The 26,872-nt window shown below is 40.8% G+C and overlaps 1 protein-coding gene across 1 annotated transcript in view; it reads left to right on the top strand.

Annotated features, from left to right (window-relative positions):
- EBF2 (EBF transcription factor 2) overlaps positions 1-21,857 on the top strand; it is a 296,156-nt gene extending 274,299 nt beyond the window's left edge. Inside the window, exons 11-16 of the mRNA XM_030201831.1 lie at positions 1,914-2,002; positions 4,832-4,897; positions 5,951-6,128; positions 7,800-7,985; positions 11,114-11,281; positions 18,037-21,857. Of these exons, the coding sequence (XP_030057691.1) occupies positions 1,914-2,002; positions 4,832-4,897; positions 5,951-6,128; positions 7,800-7,985; positions 11,114-11,281; positions 18,037-18,068 (719 nt within the window). The 3' untranslated portion in view covers positions 18,069-21,857. The remainder of the gene's footprint in view (positions 1-1,913; positions 2,003-4,831; positions 4,898-5,950; positions 6,129-7,799; positions 7,986-11,113; positions 11,282-18,036) is intronic.
- The last annotated feature ends 5,015 nt before the right edge of the window (positions 21,858-26,872 follow it).

Raw genomic sequence — 26,872 nt, 5'->3', positions numbered from 1 at the left:
ATGAGGCCCTTGTGTCCAGGTGGTTTCCTACCTCTCAGAACTATGTGAGGCCTCTCCCTATTCCATAGGAAATCAGGGGAGGCCTGAGGTAGTGGTTGAATCTAGACAACTTGTTCAAGGGTATGGACTTAACCTCTTGCTTAAGTCACACTCATTTCAAATTTAGATATTTCAGCTTCTGGAGGAGCACACAGGAACCCTGGACACAGGAAGAAGTGCTTTGGTTAGTAAACAGGCTCATGTCTAGAACTACTTGTCTGTCTCTGATAACCTTTCTACTCTGGATTTGGGGAGCAGATGACCAAGTGTTATGTGACAATGTGACAGCTGTAGCATAGGTCAACAAGCAGGATGGCACCAGAAACTCACAGGTTGTCTAGAAGTGGCAAGGCTGCTCATCTAGGACAGAAAACAAAAGGAAATTAGCAAGTGCATAACATTTCACCTTTTATGGGTAAAGAACTGCTTTACCCACAGAAATAGCATTAGAAATTACCCTCTTTATGTTGTAAATTTTGCTGTACTAAGAGTATGTGCATTTAATTACTTATATGGCTCTGCATCTAAAATGCCTTAAAGTGGTATAGTAGACTGCAGCTGACTTCAATAGTCTAGGTGGCCTGTACTCAAGGTATAGATGGATAGATAACGTTTATTAAAGGACAGTGTTAGGCATTCTAATTTGAAGAGAGGTTGTTCAGTTTGGGCCAGTGTGATGATTCTTGATTTGTGATTGATGATTTGTGGGCTATGACTGTACTTCCAGTGCCATCGAAGGTTGCAGATTTTGTGGAGTGGGTGTTCATTTTACCTGCTGTCCCTAAATGGTGATACCTAGAAACTAGGCTTGGAGATAATGTTATAACTGTGCAGATGAATAAGTAATACAGTGTACTTTCCTCTGTGCTTACTTCTGCTTTGAAAATTATCCCCGGGAACTTATGTGCATATATTCACATCTGCTCTTTTGCAAGCAAGATTTTCCTGGGTTAATTTAAGGGCATATTTTGGAAAGTCTGTGCCTCTCTAACCCTGCCATTGGGAATGTCTGTGCTCAATCCAGGTAAACTTATGTGCACAAGTTTACACACATACTGGGAAATCATTTTAGAGACAAGCCTATCTCTGCACATGGTAAACCACTCTACCTGCAGAAATGTCTTGTAAAATTTCCCTCTTAGGGTCTATGTTGATCTAATTCTGCAGGGAAATGAAGTTTGTGACCCCAAGCAATGGACTGTCACTGCAATGGCTGGTTTGAGTTTAGAGGGGGAATTTAAAACTAGGGTGAGAATACCCCAGGCCCTGTAGCTCAACAGAGGCTGGCTCCAATTGAGCTGGAAGCCCACAACAGCAGAAGAAACCATTGGGGTAAAAAGTGTTTTCTGCTGAGGGCAGTGGTAAGCCTGTATTAGGCATAGGCAACATAGACAACTGCTTGGAGTGCCGAATTTTAAAGGCACCAAATATCAGGGTTAAACAGGTGTTTGATCCTACTTGCTTTAGGGTCTTGCTCTATGAACTATGGGGGGAAGCTTCCATCCTCACACTGTTGCCTCTAAGCTGAGCGGGAGTCCTCCACCTATAGTCCTGCCAGTTGGGGGTGCTGTTTCACTAGCACATTTTCAATAATGAGGAACAGGTAAGCTCTGCAGGACTGCAGGAAACCTGCCTGTTCCTAGTGATTGAAAACACTGTATTGAAGCAACACCCCCCCCCCCCCCAACTGGCAGCAGTGCAGTTGGATGACTCCCACTCAGCTTAGAAGGAATAATGCATCCTCACCACTCTTGTGTCCTTCTTATGACCACTAGCATTTTAAATCTGTCCCTGGACAATGGAAGGCATCATTCTCTACTTGCCTTTTATCCAGCTGTTTAATATGATTGACCCTAGATTAACATGTTTTTCAGCCTTGAATGAGCCCACCATAGATTACGGATTCCAAAGGCTTCAGAAAGTCATCCCAAGACATCCAGGGGATCCAGAAAGATTAGCCAAGGTGCGTATACCTTTCAGTAGAAGCAAGTATAGATCCCACTTGTGCTTACATCATTTCTGATGATTTTTATAATATAGTATATATGGTACATATAGAAAACATCTTGTCCATCTTTATAAACATGCTGATACATATAGTATTTTTTATTTTTCTTACATTTGTACCCCGCACTTTCCCACTCATAGCAGGTTCAATGCGGCTTACATATTATATACAGGTACTTATTTGTACCTGGCAATGGAGGGTTGTGACTTGCCCAGAGTCACAAGGAGCTGCCTGTGCCTGCAGTGGTACATCAGTAATAAAGCATATTGTTTTCTGCATTCAAGTGGACTCTTCGCCCAGGGGTATCCATGTATCTATTTTATGCCTGTTTAGAAAGGCAACATAGGCATCAAATTGCCTTTCTAAAATAGGTTTTACAATGATTCCCAGCAGCGCACAAATCCTCTCACACAAATTTATACCCACTCCAAAGATGCATATATGTACATGCACATTTTTTTATAAAGTATATGTGTGCATTGCAGTAACAACCCAGCTCCACCCAGACTACACCCCCAGGAAAACAGTCACTGTCTTGTGGTGTGCAAGCTCATCAGCAAAGTATATGTGTACATTCATTTGCAATTTAAAAAATGAGCAGTTTTTGCATGGAAAATGCTTAATAAAATATTCCCATATCATATATTTTTATATGGTATGGACTAGAGTCAGTAAATGACACCTAAATTTGGGCGCTGATAAAAATCCGTACGGACTGCTGTTCTATAAATGGTGCTCCGAGTTGCGTGTCATGTATAGAATAGCACTGAGAGCCAATTTCTTTGCCAAAGTTTCTGCACGAGGATTTACACTAACTGAAACCTGATGTAAATCCTGGAGTGTAAGTTAAGTGCGGATCTCCGGTGTTCAATAATACTGTGCCCATCTTTAGTGAATGTCCCTGACCCACCCATGCTTCTCCCATGGCCACACCCCCTTTTCAATTGCACGCTAAAAGATCTGTGCATGCATCTTTATAGAATGGCGTTTAGCAAGATGGGCATGCAAATTCTAATTGGATCCAATTAACTGCAATACTTGATTGGTAGTGCCCAATTATTGCTAGTTATTGGTTCATTACACAATTAAGATGCTTGTGCAACTTGGGCACACATCCAAATTTTGGGGAGCACAAATAAAATCTGAAGGTATATGCATAGGATATCCCAGGGGTGGAGGATTAGAAATTATGCAGATAGTTTATAAAATAGACACTTTCTGACACATGATTACATCTGTCTGAGTGCAAGTAAAAATATGTGTTCCTACTTTCCCTGGGGTAATTGCATGAAGCCATTAGACACATATCTGGCTGATACTCAGTCTGCAGGAGGCAGCCTGCCTAAGTGCAGTGATTGGTGCTGACCCTGGATATTCAATGGCAGGTCATTTCCAGTGACTGGCATTAAATATCCATTTTCCTTTGATTGGCTCAAACTTAACTGGCTATGTCAGTATTCAGCACTGGCTAGTTAACTTTATAGTGGCCAAAGATAGGACTGCTATTTAGGTGGTCCTATTTGGTCACTAAACTTAGCTGGTGAAGTGCTAAATATTTACAGCTAGCCAGTAAGCCGCTATGCACTAAGCATTGATATTTAGTGGAGATAACTGGCTATCTTATGCCAAATATTAGTGCTTAGCTGGCTAAGTACCAGCCAGGAGCCATTCCTGGCTGGTTAAGTAGCACTGAATATTGGCCAGATATGTTTCTGTGTTGAACATGTGGGAAATAGCTGTAATAAAAAATGCATGATGCTATACAATGGGGGTCCTGAAATCCAGTCCTTGAGGTCCACAGCACAGCCAGGTTTTTAGGATTTCCACAATGAATATGGTTATCAATAGAAATCAAACAAAATAAAACATGGAAAAGAAAATAAGATGATACCTTTTTTATTGGACATAACTTAATACATTTCTTGATTAGCTTTCGAAGGTTGCCCTTCTTGAAAGCTAATCAAGAAATGTATTAAGTTATGTCCAATAAAAAAGGTATCATCTTATTTTCTTTTCCATGTTTTATTTTGTTTGCTTTCTATTGATAACCTTAAGAATGGACTAACACGGCTACCACACTCCTCCACAATGAATATGTATGAGATCTGTTTGCATTCACTACTTCCATTGTATGCAAATAGATCTCACACATACTCATTATGGAAATCCTGGGTTGTGGACCTCAAGGACTGGATTTTGAAGACCCCTGTTCTACAAGCATAAAACTATTCATGGTAACAATATTGCACATATTTTTATGCAGACCATGTGCAGATATTCCTGGGGATGATATTTGGGTGGTGTTCTGAGGTATGCATGTACTTTGTTAAATGTGTGTTTCTATGCATAGAGTACATATATCTTGTAGCTGATATAAATTTGTGTCGGGCTTATTGTAGGAGCCTAATTTATAAACCCACAAAGGTGGGTTTATAAATTTTGTAGGTTTCCAATTATAAAATTACTACCTTAAAGGCTTTTGGTATCCTGAATAGAAGTCAAATGGTTTCAGGACTATGGACAGCTCTCTATGAGCAGGATTAAGTGCAATTTAAGATTCAGATAACTTTATTGAGATGACAATCATTCAAGCCTTCTGTCTACAGATAAGGACCACCTGTTTTCGTATTTGCTCTTAACCAGTATTTCTAAAGACTGTACCTGATTAGGGTTAGTCTCCTCTCACATGTATGCATTGCTTTACTTTTCTTTCATCCTTCAGTGAAAAATGACAATGTCTCATAAAATGGATTTAAATTGAATAATAATATTTTTTTTAAATAGGAAATGTTATTGAAAAGAGCTGCTGACCTTGTTGAAGCACTTTATGGAACACCACATAATAATCAGGTGACTATCTAACGAGTGTGGAATGGGGAGGGAAGGATGAATGAGGCAGGTGGATGGATGGGGAGGGGGGAGTGAATCATGACAGTGAAATAATATGTCTTCAGTGTGTCACATGTGAGTTCAGATCAACGATGTGGTCAAATGGTATTGTGAAAACCTGATACACAAGCATTTCTAGCTTCTTTAGAATGAAAATAATGTGATTATCATTAGAAAAGGCATCTCTTCCATCTTTCAGGGGTCGATGCAGAAAGCCATGCAGTAGAGCTGCGCACAGATGGTTGAGCACGCAGCTTCTACCATGAGTAGAAGCTGTGCCATACAGAAAGCTAATTCTATGCAAATTTTATGCACACAGAACTTGCACACTAATCAAGGATGCCTGCCAGATGCATGCGCACAAAGATTCAGCAGTAAATGTGGTTTCTTATGCGCATGTCCAAAGAAAGTGAAAGTGCTAGCACACATCTGCAGATGCTCTTCCACACATATATATTAGCCTCATAAAAATTTCTTGCACATGGAAAGTTTTTTAAGGCTAATGTTTATACAAAGAACAGTCACAGATGTCTGCTAACACTTCCATTTTTGTTTAGACACACATACATTATTGCTGTTACTTCCTATCTGGGATTTAAAGTTGCAGATACTATTCTGGCTGGAGAAAAAAAAAAAAGAAAAATAGAGCCTTTTAAATTGCAAAAAGGGCATAAAATTCACTTTTCCAAACCTTCTACACTGCTCTGGTCCTGGCAAAACATTTCTTGCGTTGTTCACATGTCAAAAGCCATTGCAGCAGAATATTTGATGTCCTCATTACCATTCGGTTTAATATAGTGTGCACTCATGTCTTCCACACAAGTTAATACTCACACTCAATCCGTCTCTGCATTTCTCGGCCAGTAATGTGCACTGTGGTAACGCATTTAGGCTCACGGCTGCTTTCTGCATCTGCCTGAGTTGTTTTTTGTTGAAGAGGTTTCTTCCTTCTAAACAGTGACTAGGTAGTATGATACAGAGTGAAATTCTAAGTGCCTTTCTGTGTTATGGTAGGATATTATTCTGAAGCGAGCAGCAGACATTGCAGAAGCGCTGTATAGTGTCCCAAGGAACCCCGGCCAGATCCCAACACTGTCCAGCTCCCCCGCTCACAGCACAATGATGGGAATCAATTCATATGGCAGCCAACTAGGGGTCAGCATCTCAGACACTGCACAGGGGAACAACCAAGGTAAATAGTCACATGAAAATTTAAAAAGAAAGAGAAGAATGATATGAACCATGAAAGTGCCTTTGCTAAAATTTTTATCCTATGGTACACAAAGAGAGAAGTGCTATTGAAACATATTAAGACTATTCATTATTAGCAAACACATCAATGCATTTCTAGTATTATTACTATGTTATCACCCATATTAGACCTTCTGATTGCATTATCCATTCCCATACAAGCTTATCCTAAAGAAGAAGTAACCTGCTGTGAGTCACAACTTGAGCCTACCCAGAGCCTGCACTGCTAGTTCTGACTTTCGTGAATTAGTGTCAGACTGGACTAACCCAATCCAGTAGATACATGCACCTTACTGGTCTATATAGTGCTCATCCCTAGCTCTGGGTTAAAATAGCTTTCCCAGAGGAATGAAGTCAGAGACTAGGTCTGTCTAATAAGGGTTTACAGTTTGCCAGTAGGGGAACAGGGAGAAAATCTTTTTACTATTTGGAGAACTCTGTATAGGTTATTAGAATATTGATTATCATGTAGCTTTTGTGTTTATGTAGATGGCTACAAAACCCAGTATAACCCTAAAGTAGGTAATTTGATAAAGTATTTTCTTCATGTAAATTATGTTTTAGGTGCAGAAAATGTTCTTATTAAATTTCACAGGTGCATATGCGCATTCAAGGATACAGGTTTACAAGAGCATGTGTATTTTAACAGGGACGGTACATAAACATTCCCAGGAGCATAGTCTGGGTGAAGCTAGGATAGAGTTGTGATGTATGTGCATACTTTATGAAGGTGTACTTTATGCACACCTTTACACCTATGTGGGGAGCATTTGTGCTGTATGTGGAGTTATTCTATGAGCTTGTTTTATAAAGGCACATATTATATGTATGTTACATTTACAAAATAAGCATAAAGGCCTAGATTCTGTATATGGGGCTAGATTCTATATACGGCGCCTTGCAGGCCATGTTTCACTTGGCGTAAATCCCGATGCCTATGTTAGGTGCAGAGCGGGTGTATTCTATAATAATGCACACAGATTTTAGAAATGCTCATGCCATGCCCGTAACCATGCACCCTTTTTAACTGTGTGACTTGGAATTTACATGCACCACGTTACAGAATACGCTTAGCGAGTTGTGCGCATAAATCATAATTAATGCTAACTAGTGCTGATACTTGCTTGTTAACATCCAATTGACAGCACTGGTTAGCTAGTTAACCAATTAAGTTATGCACATTGTTATAGAATACACTTCAATTTCCACGCAGAAATTAAGGTGCAATATATAGAATTTGGGGAAAAGTAGATAGCTTGTTTAAAAATGTTATATGCAGTCTCTTATCAAATTACCCCAAAATGGAGTGTATATTTAACTCTATTGTTTTATTGAGAGGTGGTATCCAAGCAGTTTTCCCTGCCTTCTATGATGGCTGAGGACATATCAAGGACAGTTCTAAAATGGGGCACTTACATTTGCCCATGTGTAAATACTGTGTGCCTGCTGAATTTAGTTATCCCACCTCTATGGCTGGTGTAATCTGGGTATGTAAATGTTAGATGTGCCGATACCAGGTTAGCTTAGTATTTTATAATGAAACCTGAGGATCATGCCATGTGTATGTTCAGTTATATAGAGAAGTGATCAAAAGTTGCCTTGTTCTAATCAGGATACATTCGGAATACAAGCAGCATCTCTCCTCGAGGATATTCTTCCAGTTCAACACCTCAACAGTCAAACTACAGCACCCCAAGCAACAGCATGAATGGCTACAGCAACGTGCCTATGTCAAACCTGGGCGTCCCGGGATCACCAGGATTCATCAATGGCTCTCCAACAAGTTCTCCCTATGGAAGTAAGTAGGGCTTTCTCTAGTACATAGAGTTAAGGCTGGGAGACTAGCTTGCAGGAAAAGTCACATCTACATTCACCTAACACTATAGGTAATGTAGCTCCTGGTGGCTTACTACTTAGTATTGCCTAAGTTGAAAAAAAAAAAACCAGACCATGCATGTCCTCAATCTCAAAGTTGAGAAATGGCAATGAATTATTTTTTTTAAACTTGTGCTGAAAAATTTGTATGCGTGCTAAAATTGCAATTTATGTCTCATTCACTAAACTTTAGCTAACACACACAAACATACTTGACTCAGCGTGATCACATGTTATTTGCATACATGGCAACAAAAAAGAGTTTAGCTGGCAGGCAAAACATCATGAAATTCACTGTGCTGATCATATTAAAATTTCAGGATCAATTATCATGGGTGACTTTATCCTATCCCTTATTGAGTGCACCCGTCAAACCAAAGGTCTCATTCATACATCACAGCAGCTCTTAGCTCACACCATTTTAGTGGTAGAGTTACATTCAGGTACAGTAAGTATTGCACTTTTCCAGTCAGGTATAATATGTATTTTCCTGTTCCCAGCAGGCTTATATTCTAACTGGGCAGTATTCAGCTGGCATGGTCAGTGGATCCTTGATTTGGATATTCCCATCACAGACAATTTGTCATGCCAGTTTGATCCCCCCTCCCCCAAATGCTGATCCTTCCTCCACCTGATCCCCCTTGTCATCAGCTGCATCAAAAACCGTTGCTGCTGATCCTCCCTCTCCTCCAATCTGGATTCTGATTCCACCCCCACCCCTTGTATCCTCAACCTTACCCTCTTCCCACTCCCTTGTATCCCCACCACTACCCCTTGGACTTACCGGGAGATGATCCCTGGTGATTAACGGGCCAGGGGAGGAGCAACCTCTCCACTTCTATCCCATCTGGCTCTAGATTCAAATTAGACTTCAGCTATGGGTCAGCTCCACCATTTTTGAACCTGGAGCCAGATGGGCTGTGAAAGGAGGGAGACCACTCCTGGCATGGCTCGCTAGACATCAGCGATCATGTCTGGATAATACCTCACTATAACTGCATGTCCACCAATACCACACTAGTACTGCGTGCACACTAATACCACACTATTATTGTATGCCTTCTTACACCACACTGTCACTGCAGGCCCACCACTTCCTTTGCATGCGATGTTTCCTCACATACATGCAGCTATGCACTGATTTTAGCATATAACTTACCCTGATTTCATGGACTCACTGGAGCTTTAGAAGGCAATTTCTAAACTGCCCACATTACTATAAGGTCCATGGAAACTTTTTACTCAGCCTTTGCATTAATTTTGTAAATGAAAGTGTGTGTGCACTTTTACTGTAACTTAAATGCTCATATTTGCATTCTCGTTATCCCCCTGATTCTACATATGATGCCAAGATTTGGGCATGATCTCGAGATGCATGCGAACCTTAATTGGCTAATGAGCCATTAATGAGCAATAATTGGCTGCAAACAACCAATTATTTGATGTTAATTGACACCAATTAGGATTTGTGCATGCATCTGGCTATGTGCTATTCTGTAACATTTGGTTCCATACCCCATAGCGTGCAACTCAAAAGGGGGTGTGGCCATGGGAGGGGCATGGGCATGTCAGGGGAGTTCTGAAAAGTGACAGCCTGGGCTGTGTGTATTTACCCTTACCTGGGGGGGGGGAGGACACGAAAGGAGCGGGAGGACATCTGACCAATAAGGTTTGGCACTGCTTCTATCTTCTTAACCTTAATGCCAGCTCTGAGCTGGCATAGAGTTAAGGCGGTAGGAGTGCCAGATATCAGACAGCAGTTCTCCGAGCATGAGGGGGAATATGAAATTGGCTCATTTAAATATCATTTAAATAAGCTCTGCGGTATTCCTTGGTGCACTCATTGTCAGCTGTGCTAGAGCCTGCTGAGCATTTTGTGCAGGTAAATGCGGGTGCTAGTCCAGCGATAGTGGCCTCTTGCACCTGCATTTACCTTTGATCATCTTCCCTTGGGCTTGTCTGGCTCTTAGATTCTATTTTGCTTTGACTGCAACCAGTGGCGTACCAAGGGGGGGGGGGTGGGGGGGGGTCCGCCCCGGGTGCACGCCGCTGGGGGGGTGCCATGCGCCAGCCAGTGTTGTTCGTTTCCATGCTCCCTCTGCCCCGGAACAGGTTACAGCGGAGTGCACCCAGGGGGAAGGGGGTTCTTTCGCCGGGGTGGGGGTGTCCTTTCGCCAGGGGGGGGGTCGCGCTGCACGGGGGGGGCACTGCACCCGGGGGGGGTGGGGCGCATCAGCGATCCACCCTGGGTGTCAGCGCCCCTAGGAACGCCACTGACTTCAACTGCTCTGATGCCCTCCCCCCCCCCAGTAGGTGTCACTCTAGGTGATTGCCTAGTTGCATACTGATTAAGCCAGCCCTTCAGATAGCACTAGAAAGGGTAAAAGTATGATCAGGTTTCTTTACCAAGATCCAATTCTTTTCAAATGATTTTGATTTTTACTTGAAAGTCAAACAAAATTCTCTGGAATGCATACTATACTCATAAACATTTGAGACATTAATTATGGGGAGGACGATTTTCAACAACCATTTATGTAGGTAAAAAGCTACTTACCCGTGCATTTTGGCTTCAGAAAATTGACTACCTTCCCCATGGGTAAAAGTATGTGCACTGATTTACAAAGCATATACCTTTACGTGTATTCAAGAGAGGAATTTTACGAAACCGAGTTCATTGTTTCAAAGGGGTAAAGTATCTGCAGCTCTCAAAGGGAAAGTACCCACAGACTTTACAAGTGCCTACATCATTCTAGAATTGCCCCAAAACTCTAAATGAGTTTTAGTTGTTTTCTCGTGTTTGTACATTCAGCAGTACTATTTTATGTTTTTTTGAGTGAAACCCTATAATGTCTTAAAAAATGTAAATCATTTGTGAACTTTTAAGGAACAGTGGAGTTGTTGTCACCCCTTAGCAGTGCTCCTAATCAATAATAAAGATGAATTTTAATTGTCCTCAGTCTTTGCAAGCCAGATGAAGATAGCATGCATCAATCACTAGTCTCAAACATGCACTCTTATTCTGAAGACACACTTGCTTTCTCGTTTTAGTAATGCCTTCAAGCCCAACAGTTGGTTCTTCTGGCACTTCATCCATCCTCCCATTCTCCTCCTCTGTCTTTCCTTCTGTGAAACAGAAGAGTGCCTTCGCTCCTGTCATCAGACCACAAGGATCACCGTCCCCTGCCTGCTCCAGTGGCAATGGTAATGGATTCCGAGGTGAGAGAATGCAGATATGGCTCTTAGAAATGTAGGAGTAATCAAATGTGATACAAAAATCAGTTGCATCTACTGTCTCATTTTAGATTTATATGGTATGCTACAGTATAAAATTGCACATTAGAGTAGGATAAGAGACATGAAGGTAGATTCAAGAAAGAGTGCCAAAAGTTAGGGGTGTGAAAAATATGGGCACTAAGAGCTGGATTCAGTAAATGGCGTCTAAAATGTATGCGTGTTGGAATAATGTGTGTAGCACTATTCTATAAACCACATCTACAGTAAGACATAGTTTATAGAATAGCGCATGGGCCGGGTGAACATGCCTACATTTAGGCGTGGCCATTTATGGCACTGAAAACCTGGTGTAAATACTCATGCCTAAATGTAGGTGCATTCCCTGAAATTCTATAACAACGCACGTAAATTTCAGTAATGCCCCAAACACACCTACACTCCTCCCGTGGCCACACCCCCTTTTAAGCTATGCGCATTGAAATTTACATGCACCTCTTTTTGGAATGCGCCTAAAAAGAAGCGCACGTAAATTCCAATTTTTGCCAATTAGTGATGATAATTGGTTGTTATCGGCCAATTATCATCACTGATTGGCTCTTTACTCAATTGAGTACTGCACATAAATTGGCTACGTGCACAATTTAATATATGCTACTCACTGTGCCTTATATAGAATCTGGGGGTAAACGTCAATTCTAGAATGGCAATTGTGCACAAATTTGCCATTACAGAATAGAGCATAAGTTAGCATTCACACACCAACTATAGATGTGAGCATTTACACCATGTCAATGTCAATGGTTGCACCTCGAGTTGGCAGTTGCATGTGTAAATAATAGTTTTCTATAACTGAAATGCACAACCTCAAGACACACCCTTGACCTGCTTATGTGCACATTTCCTTTGTAGTTGCATGCTATAGCACTTAGGCATTAAGGGATTGATAGTCAAAGCAATTTAACCTGCCCAAAATGGCTCCTAGCTGGTTAAATTACTTGTTCTGGGCTAACTGGTCATTTTTAATAGCATTTTACTGGTTAGCACTGCTAGGAATAACCAGTTAGTACCTAACCCAAAACCGGCTATTTTGGGGGCATTCCGGGGTAAAGTCAACACTTGTTATGTGCCGATATTCAGCACTTAACCAGACAAGGTCACCGCATAAATAGGACCACATAAAAGTCAGTCTCGTCTTTATGCAGTGCCCCATAACCAGTTATGTGCTGAATATCACACTTAACCGGCTATGGTGTAGCTGGCACCGTAAACCTGGAAATTCAGTGCTGGAGTCCGGACATGGCTCAGAACTGAATTTCCAGGCAAAACGCCAGTGACGGTCAGCAAAACACTGAGCACCGCAGGCTGAATATCAACCCCCTAAGTTTGTAGAATAGTGCCTAAGTTTAGTTATGCACATAACTGCAAATTAGTTCCAAATAGCACCATTTCATGCCACATTTTTAACCCCTTAGTACTACTTTGTCCTGCCCTCCATCCTAGTTACTCCCTCTTCCCACCCCACTTTGTTGGTTTCCCTTAGACTTTAGTCTCTTTGTTGACTTCTTGGTTTCTTTCCTATTGAATTGCAATTCCTTTCTTCTTTTTAAGTTTACATTTTTAAATTTATAAACCGCCCAGATCTGCCAGTCAACTAGGGAGGTATAGAAAGTTTTAATAAACATAAACATCAGTAATACTTAAGGCCAATAGGCACCTAATTTAACAATTAACCCCCCCCCCCCCCCTGTTTACTAAGCATGGCAGCACGGCTTAGTAAACAGGGTGGTAAGTTAGGTGCACAACTAGCACTGTGCACACCCAAATGTGTGCACTAGTCAGAAGTTTGGATGCACAAGTTTCTAGAATCCAGGGGATGGTTGCATGTCATTGATGAGAATTTAGATTTTAAGCTGGGTCAAGGCGAGGGCTTCTTTCTCCAAAAGAAAATCAGCACTGACCCTTTAAAATTGACTTTTGCATGGGGGAATTTATCCAGTGTTTAAAAATAGGAAGCTCTTTCAAATATTTTTTAGGGTTACATAATGGTTGCCGTGAGTAAAGGGAGATATTTATGGAAGCCCCCTGAAACTTTCATCTAATGGGCAACTCTTATATATTTTGCTTTTTTAAAATGGCATCAAGTTGACTCCTAAAGTTGTCACTTCAACACACTGGAACATGCCCTCTACAGAAATGAGAGCAGGTGTTTAATCTGAAACAGAGTTACAATCCATTGCATTTGTCATGTGTCCCATCACACTGGCTCCTATGTGGTGCCGTGTAACACGATGTGACAGGGAGTCACACGACATGATGGCTACAAGAGCATCTTAATCAGGGGATGGAAAGTGGTGTTTGTAGAAGAGCAACATTAAAAAAGGGACAGTAAGTCTCCTCGCTTTTCTTATTCTCTGATTCAGCCGACAACAACTAGGGACCTTCTTAGTGTGAAAGAACAAGTGGTCTCTGCTTTGGAGAGTACACCATATATTGTGACAAAGGATGCATATAATTATTAGCATTATTGATAATATTGATTTATAGAGCTCCTTGCATCCACACTGAATCTCGGTGTATAATATGGATGCGCTGTCAATTTAGCATGAGATGGAAGTTTCCCTTGATATGCAATATAATGTCCTAGACATTTATCACAACACATTTCTTATGCCCAGATTATATAAACCTTAATGCACGGTTTTCATCGTTCTCGTAGTTTGAGACTAGTCTTGTGTAAAAGAATATATATGTGACCCGCTGAGGGAAAAGGTACCAAAAATGGGGTTAGGAACCAAATGGTGGAACTCCTTATTACCCAAAATAAGAAATATAGAGGAATATACTAGATTCTGCAAAATCCTCAAATCGTTCCTATTAAAACAAACCCTCACAAAGAATGATCATATCTCTAACAATTAATTATTACCTGAATTGGTTATTACTCTATTTACCATTAACTTTCTCTTTGTTTCACGTACAATTTCTCATTCATAATAGATTTTCTAAGTGTTAAACATCCATAGCTATCCCAGTATGTTTATGATATTGTATTGTAAAATTGGATTCTTATGACAAATTACTTTCTTATGCATTATTCTTTGTTATGTATCCTATACTGTTTATTGTAAGCCACATTGAACTCAAACTTGTTTGGGATAATGTGGGATATAAATGTCACAAATAAATAAATAAATATTTGTACCACAAGATAGAGGGATATCAACTGTATAATCCCACAAAATTTCAGCCTCAAGGAATAGCAGTGTAGAACATGAAAAACATAAAAATTGTGAGAAAAATATTGCATAGTCCCTTTCTATTCCTCCACACTTGAATACCCTTTATCTCTGTTTTTATAACCCTACTATTGGTACCTTTTCGCTCAGCGGGTTGCATATAATTTTGCATATAGTATAGGTGCAGTGACAGAGGTCTACTACAGGGTTGGGACACAAATAAGCAGTGGATTTTCCCCAAGTCCATTTTAATAATGGTCTATGGCCTTTTCCTTTAGGAAGCCATCCAAACCTTTTTTAAACCCTGCTACGCTAACTGTTTTTACTACTTCTCTCTCTCTCTCTCTCTCTCTCTCTCTCTCTCTCTCTCTCTCTCTCTCTCTCTCTCTCTCTCTCTCTCTCTCTCTCTCTCTCTATATATATATATATATATATATAAAGTAAATTTGTCTTTTATGGTATTATTAAATGTATCTGAAGAATTTCTTTTGTTCTTTTGCTTTTGGTGGTGACATAGGTTCTTCTGCACCCCCATTTATGAACCAGATATACAGTATCTTTTCTCCAGGTTTCCCCCCTGCCAAATTAGATCCCATTCTGTTCTGTTGCATTTTGGAAACTTATTTTGCATGGACAGATACCTAAGGAATCCTTTTACTAAGGTGCACCAAAAAGTGGCCTGCGCTGGTGTAGACGCATGTATTGGATGGGCGCAGGTCCATTTTTCAGCACACCTGCAAAAAAGGCTTTTTTTGGGCCGAAAATAGACATGTGGCAAAATAAAAATTGGCACGCATCCATTTTGGGCCTGAGACCTTACTACCACCCATTGACTTTGCGGTAAGATCTCACACGTTAACCGGGCGGTAATCGTCAGTGCATATACACTGCTGATTACCACCTGGTTAACGCCACGTGGTAGAAAACAAAAAAATATTTTCTGCCACACAAATTGGATGAATTACCACCCAGGGCTCGTGGTACCGGGTGGTATTTCCAAATTGACGTGCATTGCATGTGTGTATGCGCCTATGCGCCTTAGAAAAAGGGCCCCTAAGAAAGTGGAATATAATGGAGTAAGATGGCAAACACTGGTGGTCATGCCATATGACTTGATAGTTGGGATGTTTCCTTGGCAATGTAGACTGGAATAATCAGGTTATTGTATAGGGTTGTTGATTCTTCTGTGCCATCATGTACTATATTACTATGATCTGTATTATTGCCCAGGCCTCTTTTAAGATAGTAATTCAGTGGTTCTCAACTTGATTCTCATGGTCTCCTGGACAGTTTGGTTATCAGTATATGTACAATGAATAAGCATGAGCTACATTTACTAATAGCTTATATTATATATATACTGTTTATTGAAAGCTGAACTGGCTGGGTGGGTCTAAAAGACTGGGTTGAGAATCACAGATTTAAATCAAACCAGCTTTACATAACAATAGTTTCAATATTGCTTTATTCTCAAGAAAGACTGGGTGCTGTGGGAATGCCTTGCCATCCATTAGAAGAAGCTGGAGGCGCTCAAGCTATAATTCTTTTATTGGACCAGCCTATAGATCTTTTTCATACATCTGGTTTCAAGACTGCAAATGCCTCTTCCTTCAGATGTCAGACTCAGTTGCCTTAACATTTTAAGAGGAATATTTGCAGTCTCCCCCCTCCACTAGTCCAATAATAATTCAGAGTGGTGTGAAAAGTGAAAGACTTTACTCTCCTTCCTTCATACCCCTTCATCCCTACCTTTTACACCACTCACATTCCAGTATCAAAAGGAAAAAACCCAAGGCTTCCCTAGATGACACTAAGATATAAGAGGGTTGAAGGTGTAATGTATTTAGAGATGTGGAAAAGAAGGAGGAAACCTGAGAATTTGGAGACCTTGGGCCCTGCTGTATCTTGTTAGTATATCCTATAAGCCTTTCAACAAGTTCCTCCTGTGACTCCTGTGGGTCTCAGAAGAATCTGGCTCAAGCATCAGGAAACACTATGCTCTTTTTTTAAATTTCAACAATAAAATTTAAATAAAAAAGAAATGCTTACTGAAATGCCAAGAAAGATTTTAATCATGCTTTTTTTGATAGTTGGCTGCATGTTCTGCAGTATTTTTCACTGTCTCTATGTATACCCTCGTCTCTCCAAGAGGCATTGCTAATAATTATTGTGGGATATCTATTCACTGATCATTGTGGAATGTCTTTTGACCGAAAAATGTAGTTATGGCAACAGACAAAAAATTATTGGTTAATTGCAGCCCTCTGTGGCTATTCTACAAACCAACAGTGATTGTACTCTGTACGGAAACACATTTTAACTTCATTATAATGAAGTAAGTTAGACATAGGAGTTGTTTTACTGAGCTGCGGAACAATCTGGGCTTAACATGGGACTTTCTTAGATGCTAAGTCCAGATTGATCACAGCATTTTTAGGGCTTTTCCTGTTTTAATTGCAGGTCATGCACTGATGTTTCCATTAGTATGTGGAGCCTGCAAATAATTAATGCGGAAATACTTACTACCTCCTATTTGCGAGGTGCTAATGCCCTGATGCTGGAAAGCAAATGCGGGCGCTAGAGGGCAATCTACGCACCGGGGTTTACACCAGCTTTTCATTGGCGTAAATGGATGCGTGTAGATTCAGTTGCATAAACTATGCCTAAGCATATTCTAAATACCATGTGTAGTTTTACATGCGGTATATAGAGTATGCTTAGGCATGATTGCCTACCCGCATTCTTTTAGGCGCCATATATAGAGTCGGGTCCCAAATATGTTAGGAGGAGATGGTTTCTGATGCAACTAATTTTAAAGATTTATCCCACCTGGAAGTCTTTCTTTACATGAAAACATTTCTCTAGTTACCAGATGTGAGCAGCAACACATTGTTCTCTAGTCTTTTTATTTAATTTGTTTTACTTATTTATTTATTGTGTTTATTTTATGTCTTGTTTCAGGCTGTGCTATGATTTGCCATCTTTGGCCTCCATAATGATTTTGTTGTACTAGATAGAATACTCTATGATGTTTAATAAGACCATGCAGCAGTGGCGTAGCTATGGGAGGCCATGGGGTCCTGCCTCCCCCCAATTAGCTCTGGGGCCCCCAGTTTGGCTGGAAGGGGTCCCCAACCCCCGCCAGCCAAGGTTCCTTTGCAGTGGTAGTGCGGGGGGGAGCGGCGGCAGGAGGGCGGCGGCGGGGAGGCGATAGCGGCTGCGGGGGTGGTGGAAGTGGCAGCAGGAGGGCAGCGCCAGGGAGGCAGTGGCAGCAGTGGAGGGGCGGAAGTGGTGGCGGGAGGGTGGTGGTGGGGAGGCAGGCCAAAATGTGCCCCCCTCACCTTGGGTTCTAGCCCCCACTCCTGTCGAGATCTGGCTACGCCCCTGCCATGCAGCAGAATGTTTTTCAGTGCATAGCAAACTCTCCTTTCACCCACTTCCCAAAATGAACTATTCCAACTATATAACAGTGCTATTTCTTTTGCTTTGTTTCTGTTACAGCCATGACTGGTCTGGTGGTTCCCCCGATGTAAGTAGACAAATCTCCACTTCCATACAGGACAGAACTAATTATTCTGAAGGATCACTTGAGAAAAGTACATCAGCTTTTTCGGAAAGGAACAATTTGTATGGACAATGGCAAGAAAACTGAAGTCCTTTCTGTTTCCAGTTTTGTTGGATGTGGCTACCATTGCTCCATTAAAAAAAAAAAACAAAGCAAAACAATATAGACATGAAACCCTCAAGGAATGGAAAGGAACTGCCATCCTTGGACAGTGCAGGGGGCAGGAGGTCCATTCTTTCCTTATGGATGTCACAACACAACACAACATTAAAAAAAAAAAATCCTTCTTATCTTTGTAAAATACAAAATTTGCAAAACAGTTTGGCCTGATATTTTGGATATGCTTTGTTTCTTTGTAGAAGAAAAAATAACAAATGATGAAGTTTCTATTTTCTATGAAGCCTTTCAAAATACCAGTTTCGTTTACAGAAACGAAAAACAACAAAAACAAACAAAAAAAAACAAAACAGGGTACCAGCAAGCAGAAATTCCTAACACAAACTGAAAATCGCGTGGTGTATGTCTGTGCTTATTGTTTAACCTTTAAAAAGAAATTAAAATGTTTTACATTATTTAAATGAATAAACTTGTAACTTATTGTATTTAGACATAGTAAAGAATAAAAAAAAATCTTCGGGGGTGGAGGGGGTTGTTTTTCTTTCTTATGTACAATGTAATGCATTGCTAATACTTTGTGTTTCTATTGTCTGGCTCCTGATTTCACTCCCACTCATATGTCTTCTCCTTCCCACAAGCATTACCAACCAACTCCCTGGGATACAAATGTCTACTTTGGCTTTCTGGAACTCCACAACAAGCATGCATGAGATAGGTTTGCATGAACTGCTTCCATCGTATGCAGATCCATCTCATGAATATTCATTGTGGATATTCTGAAAACTCATCTGTCCTTGTGTATCCTAAGCTCTGGTTTTAGAACCACTGACTTGAAGCTGGGCAATGAAAGTGTACATTATCCCTCAGGTTTAAAAAAAATGTGCACACATCCAGAACTGCACACAGTCAGAACATGTTGACAGAACATAAACCTGCATTAGGCAATCTATGTCAAGATTTATGGGTCATATCCAATAAAGATTAGGGAAAGAATGTGAAAGGGGAGTCCTTTTTTGAATAAAGCTCTCAGAGACTGTGGTTACAGGGTTATGTAGACCCAGAAATGAATTTGGACTCATGAATAAGAGAGATATACTTAATCTTTAATTGATGCTAAATAAGGGCGCAAGTTCATAGTTCTGCTAGTTTTGTAGCTACATAGGGGTTGATATTCAGCCAGTGGCCATCAGCATTTTTATGACTGCCACTGACTTTATTTCCAGATATTCTGTTCCAGGCCATGTCCAGGCACTGGCATTGAGTATCTGGGATTAATGCGACCGGCTGAAACATAGCCGGTGAAGAGCGATATTCAGCATTTAACCGGATACAATGTGTGGTTATCCTAGCCAGTTAAGTGCTGACTCCGCCCACAAATTAGCTGGTTTCAGCTTAGATGCTAGCTAGGCATTTTCAACGGCACTATCCGGTTAACCTTGGACATGCGATTTAAATGGCCATTTCTGGCCATTTAAATCATTTTGAATGTCGACCCCATAGTGTCAAAATGAGACTGAATGCTCATAGCCAGCAGGTTTTGTGTACTTTAACAAAGTAGTTGTACTTTTGACCAAGATAAAATGTGAAGGCTGATCTTGAAGGAGAAGGGAGTGGTTAATGTGGGGAAGAAATAGTCTGACCTGAAAAATGTATGCATAGCATAGTATATGCATGCATGCATGCATGCATCCAAACTACATAAAGTGGAATTTTGCATTTTTATAGGATTTTTTTCAATTTCAGTTTATAAACTGGGGCCCTGACTCTGAGCACAGTTCCTTTTGATCCAAATGTCAGTCACTGCAGATTATCATGGATTGCATAACAATAGTTCCCTTAGTTATAGGTCTCTAGCCTGCAAGATAGTATATGTCCCCTCAGTCAGAACTATGTGCATTTTCTGAAATCTTGTTTGCTTCTCACTCCCACCAGTTATCCTTTCATTGTCAGCATAAATTGGATAGAGTGCCTCTTCTATGGCCATCTTCTCTTTCTAGATTTGTGTGAACTTCCTGGGGACTTTATGTACGAGAAAAGGCCTGCTGACCTTCTGTAGTATGTAAGTTCTCCCTTTCTGCAGAAGTCATGTGGTTCTAGGCAGCACATGTGAATTTCTCTCCCCCAGCTGGTTTGTCTTACCATAGTTTTATCCACCACACTAAACTTCGCAGAAAAGCAACAGCTCATTAGCAGTCTGAGTTAGACAAACCGTCAAAGAGAACTCTGGTTTGAAACAGCTTCCTAGATTGTACAGCCCTTTCTGTGGTATGGCCTTAAGTGATGTCTTTCAACTGTGCTATTAAAATTCTTAAGTGATAGGAAAGGTGGCTTGCATTAGTCGCCGTCACATAGACTGTAATGGCCCTCTTGGATGGGAGTCTGTGCCTCTGTCTATTGAGGCTTTATCTAGAGTCAAACCAGACCAGCAATGCAGTTTAATAATGGGATCAATTTATCATTAATAAGTAGAAACCTTGACACAAACTCAAATTTGGCACACAGGATATAAACAGGTAAAAAATGGAGCTCACTTTTATCCCATAGTTCTCTACACTTTCTGAGGAGAAGCAACTGGGACTGAAGGAGCTGAAAAATAAAGATTACAAATATAAATGTTATCTGAGGACCAAGCTAAATGAAAGAACAGTCTAGAATAGATTCTTGAATTCAGTCACCTGCACATCCAAGTGCTTACAGATTGTCCTGCACCTCCACTGTATGGCCTGGGTCTACCACAAAATCCAAGATTCGGGAGAGGCAGGGCATAGATTTCTGGAGAGGGCCTTGCCAGCACATGGCAAGACTACAGTGGCCAAAGAAATTAGAAGTAGGGACAAGTAACTTTTTTTTGCGGATGAATTGCAAACGGTGTGGAAAAGCAGAGTTGGCACCATCTGAGAGAAATAACCAGCAAAGAAGGGTGCTAGGCTTAGAATATCTCAACCATGACTAAAGGAAACAAATGCAACTTGAACTGGCAGTGATTGTTTATTTTTTTTTTTTATAATTACTCGTGCATGGAACTCAGTACTATTTTCAAAATGACTGGAGACTACTTAATTTGTCTTGCACACACACTAAAGCTCTCTGTACATACTCAGCAACCCTTAGCCTGCAGAGCTGTATCTGCAGCCAGAGTACATAATATTTCAATGTACAAACTTTTGTAAGGAGTTTATGTAACTAATGAAAAGCATTCTTAGTAACATAGTAAATGACGGCAGACAAACACCAGCATGCCCCTTCCTATTCTCATTTGGTTTTATTCTTGTCATTTACTTGATCTCCACCAGTTTGTAATCCCTCTTTTGCTCATCAGAATTATTTGTGCTTTCTGGAATATAGGTTTTTCAACAGGTAAGTACCTTTCTTTTGTGACCCTGAATATTTTTAATTGGTTTTGTTTGAAAAGGGACTGTATTATTTCATTGCTGATTTCGCAATTGTAAAACTCCTTTCCTCTCTTTTCTGTTGTACAGTTTGAAATGCATGGTTTTACAGGTGTAATAAACCATCCTCCTTTTTGTAAAATCAGGTCTCCCTTCTGGAAATCTTTGGTCCATCTTTTCGACTTGCTATGGTAGAAAGTTGTTATGCACAGAACATTTTTTTTTATTGTAAAGATAACGGCTTTTAATGGTCATACTTATAGAAGAACAAAATTCTCATGTTTGTAAAATGAATCTGTCTCCTTTGGTTTCAAATTTTAAGTTATGCTAAGAAATGAAACAAAACAAATCATAATAAAAATTTTGTACTGTAGAAGTTTATTGTCCAAGAAAAATGTGAAGTAGGAAATATATGAACTGCTTCCAGCTAAAATAGCTTTAATTATATGGTTTGTCATTCTTTTTCTAACTCTGGTATTCGTGGTAACTGTTTTCCATTCTTGAGGGGGTGGAAAGGGTTCATGTTTATTTCATATTTTTGAAAGAAGTGGAATTCTCTAAATCAGTTTGAAAGATGTGTGTGTTGCCACATGCCTATTTTGATTTGTGTAAATGACTGCAGTGATGCACAGAGAATTCAAGGGCCCAGTCTATTAAATCTGGAGTTTGCTGTTATGGTTTAGAAAGGGAACTACCCCAGTAAAGATGTGTGACATAAAAAGCATTCACAAACCAATTCATGGAAACCCTAAGGAATAAGCAGTATTCATTGAATTAGTTCACTAAAGTTTAAAAACAAAGAGATCGATATTCAAAGTGATTTAACTGGCCAGTGACGGCTCCTGGCTGGTTAACTTGCCTGTTTGGGGCTAACTACTAACATTCAGTGGCTATTAAACAGTTAATGGCGCTGAAAATAATAGATTAGCTCCAAACTGAAAACCGGCTATTTTGGGGGTATTGTCAGCAATTGGCCAGTTGAGCGCCAATATTCAGCACTTAACCAGCTAGGTTAACTGTATAAATAAGACTGCATAAAAGTCAGTCCTATCTCTATGCAGTAACATAAGGGCCCTTTTACTAAGCCGTGTAAGCGTCTACGCGCCCCCAACACGCGCCAAAATGGAGTTACCACACGGCTACCACATGGCTCTTCTAGTAATTTCATTTTTGCCACATGACCAATATGCACGGCTGAATTTTTTTATTTTGGCCACGCATATCGGATGCGCGCCAAGTGGCATTTGGTGCGTATAGGTCATTACTGCCCAGTTACCGCATGAGACTTTACCGCTAGGTCAATGGCTTGCAGTAAGGTCGCAGACACAAAATTGACGCGCAACAATTTTGATTTTGCCGCACGTCCATTTTCAGCAAAAATAAAGAAAGGGCTTTTTTTACCGGCGCGCTGAAAAATGGATTGGCGCGTGCCCAAAAATCTGCTCCTACACTACCGCAAGGCATTTTTCAGCACACCTTAGTAGAAGGGCCCCATAGCTGGTTAAGTACTACATATCACACTTAGGGGTCCTTTTATGAAGGCACGCTAGTGTTTTTACTGTGTGCTAATGATTAGCGTGCGCTAAATGCTAGAGATGCCCATAGAAATATATGGGCGTCTGTAACGTTTAGCATTTGCTTATTTTTAGTGCATGTTAAAAAGGTTAGCATGCCTTTGTACAAGGACCCCTCAACTGTCTATGCATTATCCAGCTCCGTATACCTGTAAATTCAATGCTGGTGCCCAGACATGGCCCAGCATTGAATTTCTGGGTTTAATGTCGGCAGCAGTCAGCAAGATGCTGATCACCGCTGGTTGAATATTGGGCCAAAAAATAACATATTCCTATTAGGGTAACTTTTGAACAGGCTGACTAACACCCCCCCCCCCCCCCCTTTTACAAAGCCGTGCTCGTAGATGTTGGTGCAGTAATGCCGACACAGCCCATTCAAAGTAAATGGGCTGTGTCGGCTTTGCTGTGTGGCTTTATAAAGGGAGGGGGGAGTTGGAGAGTAAGCAGACATCCAGTTTTAGCCTAATATATGAAAACACATAGGGCCCCTTGTACTAAAGTGTAAAGTGACTTAGCAAAAGTGGACTTTGCATAGGAAATAGCACAAAACATCTGGAAACACACACAAAGAAAAGGCCAAAGTGCAAGGGGTTTGTGTTATTTTTTATATAACATGCAATTTTGCAAAATGAATTCTTAAAATTACATCTGCAACTGTAAATTTTTATACAAAAATTTATCTAACTATCACATTTATCTAAATTTCACATTAATATACTGCTCAGAAGTCAGATCCTGCAAAGCAACTCATTAATGCAAAAAAGAAAGTGAAAAAGTGTGCATAAAAGGCTTCACAGGCCTGTTTTCACAGAAAAAAATAGCTACAGCTCAAGAGCATGATCCTCGTCTGACCCCCCAGCTGTAATACTGTGAGTTTATTGCTAGGGGTCAGCAGCAATTTTGATGGGGCTGGAGAGATTGAGATTTGCATTGCTCCTGCCCCCATCACCCCTTGGATCCCTTAGGCAGAGTTAGAGTCCTAGAAGGGTATCCCACAGTACTAGTGGTCTAAAAGCAGTCTTCTAACATACCTGTTGTAGGATATGTTTGGCGAGTAGACACACACAAACCCAAAACTGAAATCTGGGATGCCGGGGTTACCCCAAGACCTAGATTCTATACTCAACTTTCTTTTCTTTCTTGTCAGTTATGTAAGTTTGCTTCCTTTCCCCATCTCTCCTTTTCTTTCCTACTAATTTACATTTTTTAGATTTATTTTATTGTAAACAATTGAGATGGTACTCTAATTAGTGATATATCATAAGTACATAAGTAATGCCACACTGGGAAAGACCAAGGGTCCATCGAGCCCAGCATTCTGTCCATGACAGCAGCCAATCCAGGCCAAGGGCACCTGGCAAGCTTCTCAAACGTACAAACATTCTATACATGTTATTCCTGGAATTGTGGATTTTTCCCAAGTCCATTTAGTAGTGGTTTATGGACTTGTCCTTTAGGAAACCGTCTAACCCCTTTTTAAACCCTGCTAAGCTAACCGCCTTCACCATGTTCTCCGGCAACGAATTCCAGAGTTTAATTATGCATTGGGTGAAGAAATATTTTCTCCGATTTGTTTTAAATTTACTACACTGTGGTTTCGTCGCATGCCCCCTATTTCCAGTATTTTTGGAAAGCATGAACAGACACTTCACATCCACCTGTTCCATTCCACTCATTATTTTATATACCTCTATCATGTCTCCCCTCAGCCGTCTCTTCTCCAAGCTGAAAGAAGAGACGGCTGAGGGGAGACATGATAGAGGTATATAAAATATCAAATTTTAATAAACCTGAAGGGGCAAGGTTTCAAGGAGGGATGGGGCTTTTATAAATTTTTATCTTATGTTGGGACTATGGTATCAGGCCTACTGGGTTCAGAGGTCACCCTCAGGGAAGAGAACCGGGGCCATCCATTTGGACTGGTAGGCCCTTTCATTTTGGGCAGGCTGATGTCATGTGAATGTTATCTTTTTTTTTCACCTGTTGCCACAGCCTAGAACACACAAAGTTCCTGGCTGTGGCAACACATGAAAAAGTCCTTGTGAAATTTAGCTAGGGATGCAAATGAGCTAAGATCTCATTTGAATCTCTTAGCTGAATTTTGCAGAAATGAATACTAACCTGTAAAGTCAGAAATGTCGTCATATTAACCCCTGGATTCTATATAAGATGTGGTGAGTTGCGTGTCTTAAATTGGGCATGCTTCTGATCGGTGGTAATTGGGCACAAGCCAATCAGTGATAATTGGCTGATAGCCAATTATCAGCACTAATTGGCAATAACTGGAATTTAGACGTGCATCTTTTTAGGCGTATTCTAAAAGAAGGTGCACATAAATACTAACATGCTGGGAGGAGTGTGGGCATGTTGGGGACATTCCACAAATTTACGCGCATGGTTATAGAATTCAAGGGAACATGCCTACATTTAGGCGCAGGTATTTACATCAGGTTTTCAGTGGCATGTGGCATAAATGGCCACACCTTAATGCAGGTGCATTCCACAGCCCTATGCGTTATTCTATAAACCAAACATAACTTTAAGTGTGTTGTATAGCACTAAGCGCTATTTCTGGACGCGCCTGTTCAATCTGGCCCTAGGAGTGTGACACATGCATCTGGCCCATTTCTGCAGTTCACATGCCAAAGCACACTCCTCTCATGCATTGGCTCCCTGGCCCTGCCCACCCCCTTGCAATCTTGCATTTCTGTCTTTCTCTTTCTCACTCTATTCCCCCCTCCCTATGGTCCAGCATCACTCTTTCTGTCTGCCTCCCCCCCCCCCCCCCCCCCCCGCAGCTCTATAAACTTGCTGTAGGTCAGCAGCAGTGGCAGTGCTGCCTCGGGCTGGCCAAAGGGGCCTTCCCTTTACTGTGTCCCAGCCCCTCTAAAGCAATTTCCTGTTTCGGGCAAAGGAAAATTTCTGCAGGGAAGCCACCACAGGCAGCCTGTCTGGAGCGATGGCACTGCTGGCAATCTACAGCAAGTTAAAGGAAATGATGTCAGAGGTGGGAAGGAAATGAGGCCGGGACTGCAGAGGCAACAGTAAGAGGGAAAGATATTAGACTTGTGGGGAGTGGGGGAGGGTAACAGGAGAGAGTTGACAAGGGGACACTTGTTGGAGTACCTTGGGTGGGGCGGGGGGTAGGAGGAAGGAAAGGGATAGGGAGAAATACTAAACCCTAGGGAGGGCCATTCTGAAACATCTCTGAGCTTTGAAAATGAGCCCCACAGGGATTTTTCCCCCAAGAATGCTGTCACTGAGCTGGTAACCTTCACTGAGCTGGTAACCCTAAGCTCCAAAGAACTAAATTCTTCATCCTTTTCATTAACTCAGAACTCACAGATTTGTAGCCTATGACTAATACAAAATTTAGAGAAATATTTACTAAAGATTAGCACGCACTAACGTAATAGTATGCACTATTACCACCGTACCTATAGGAACAGCATAGGCACAGCAGTAGATAGCTCATGCTAATAGGAAAAATGCTCTTTAGTTCATTATTTGTTTTATTATAATCTGATTAACTACTAATCTAAAGGAAAAACAAAGCAGTTCACAGTAAATTAATTATTGTTATTTTCTATTAAAATGCATATTTCTCAAAGCTAAGAAAATAAACCCCTTACTTTTGGTGGATTATATTACAACTTGAAAGTGTAAATATATATAAACACTCTGGGCATCAT

This window comes from Microcaecilia unicolor, chromosome 4 (genome assembly GCF_901765095.1).
Source record: "Microcaecilia unicolor chromosome 4, aMicUni1.1, whole genome shotgun sequence".
NCBI classification, from domain to species: domain Eukaryota; kingdom Metazoa; phylum Chordata; class Amphibia; order Gymnophiona; family Siphonopidae; genus Microcaecilia; species Microcaecilia unicolor.
The sequence above is the reverse complement of the archived record's forward strand: the minus strand, read 5'-3'. Positions and strand labels throughout refer to the sequence as shown.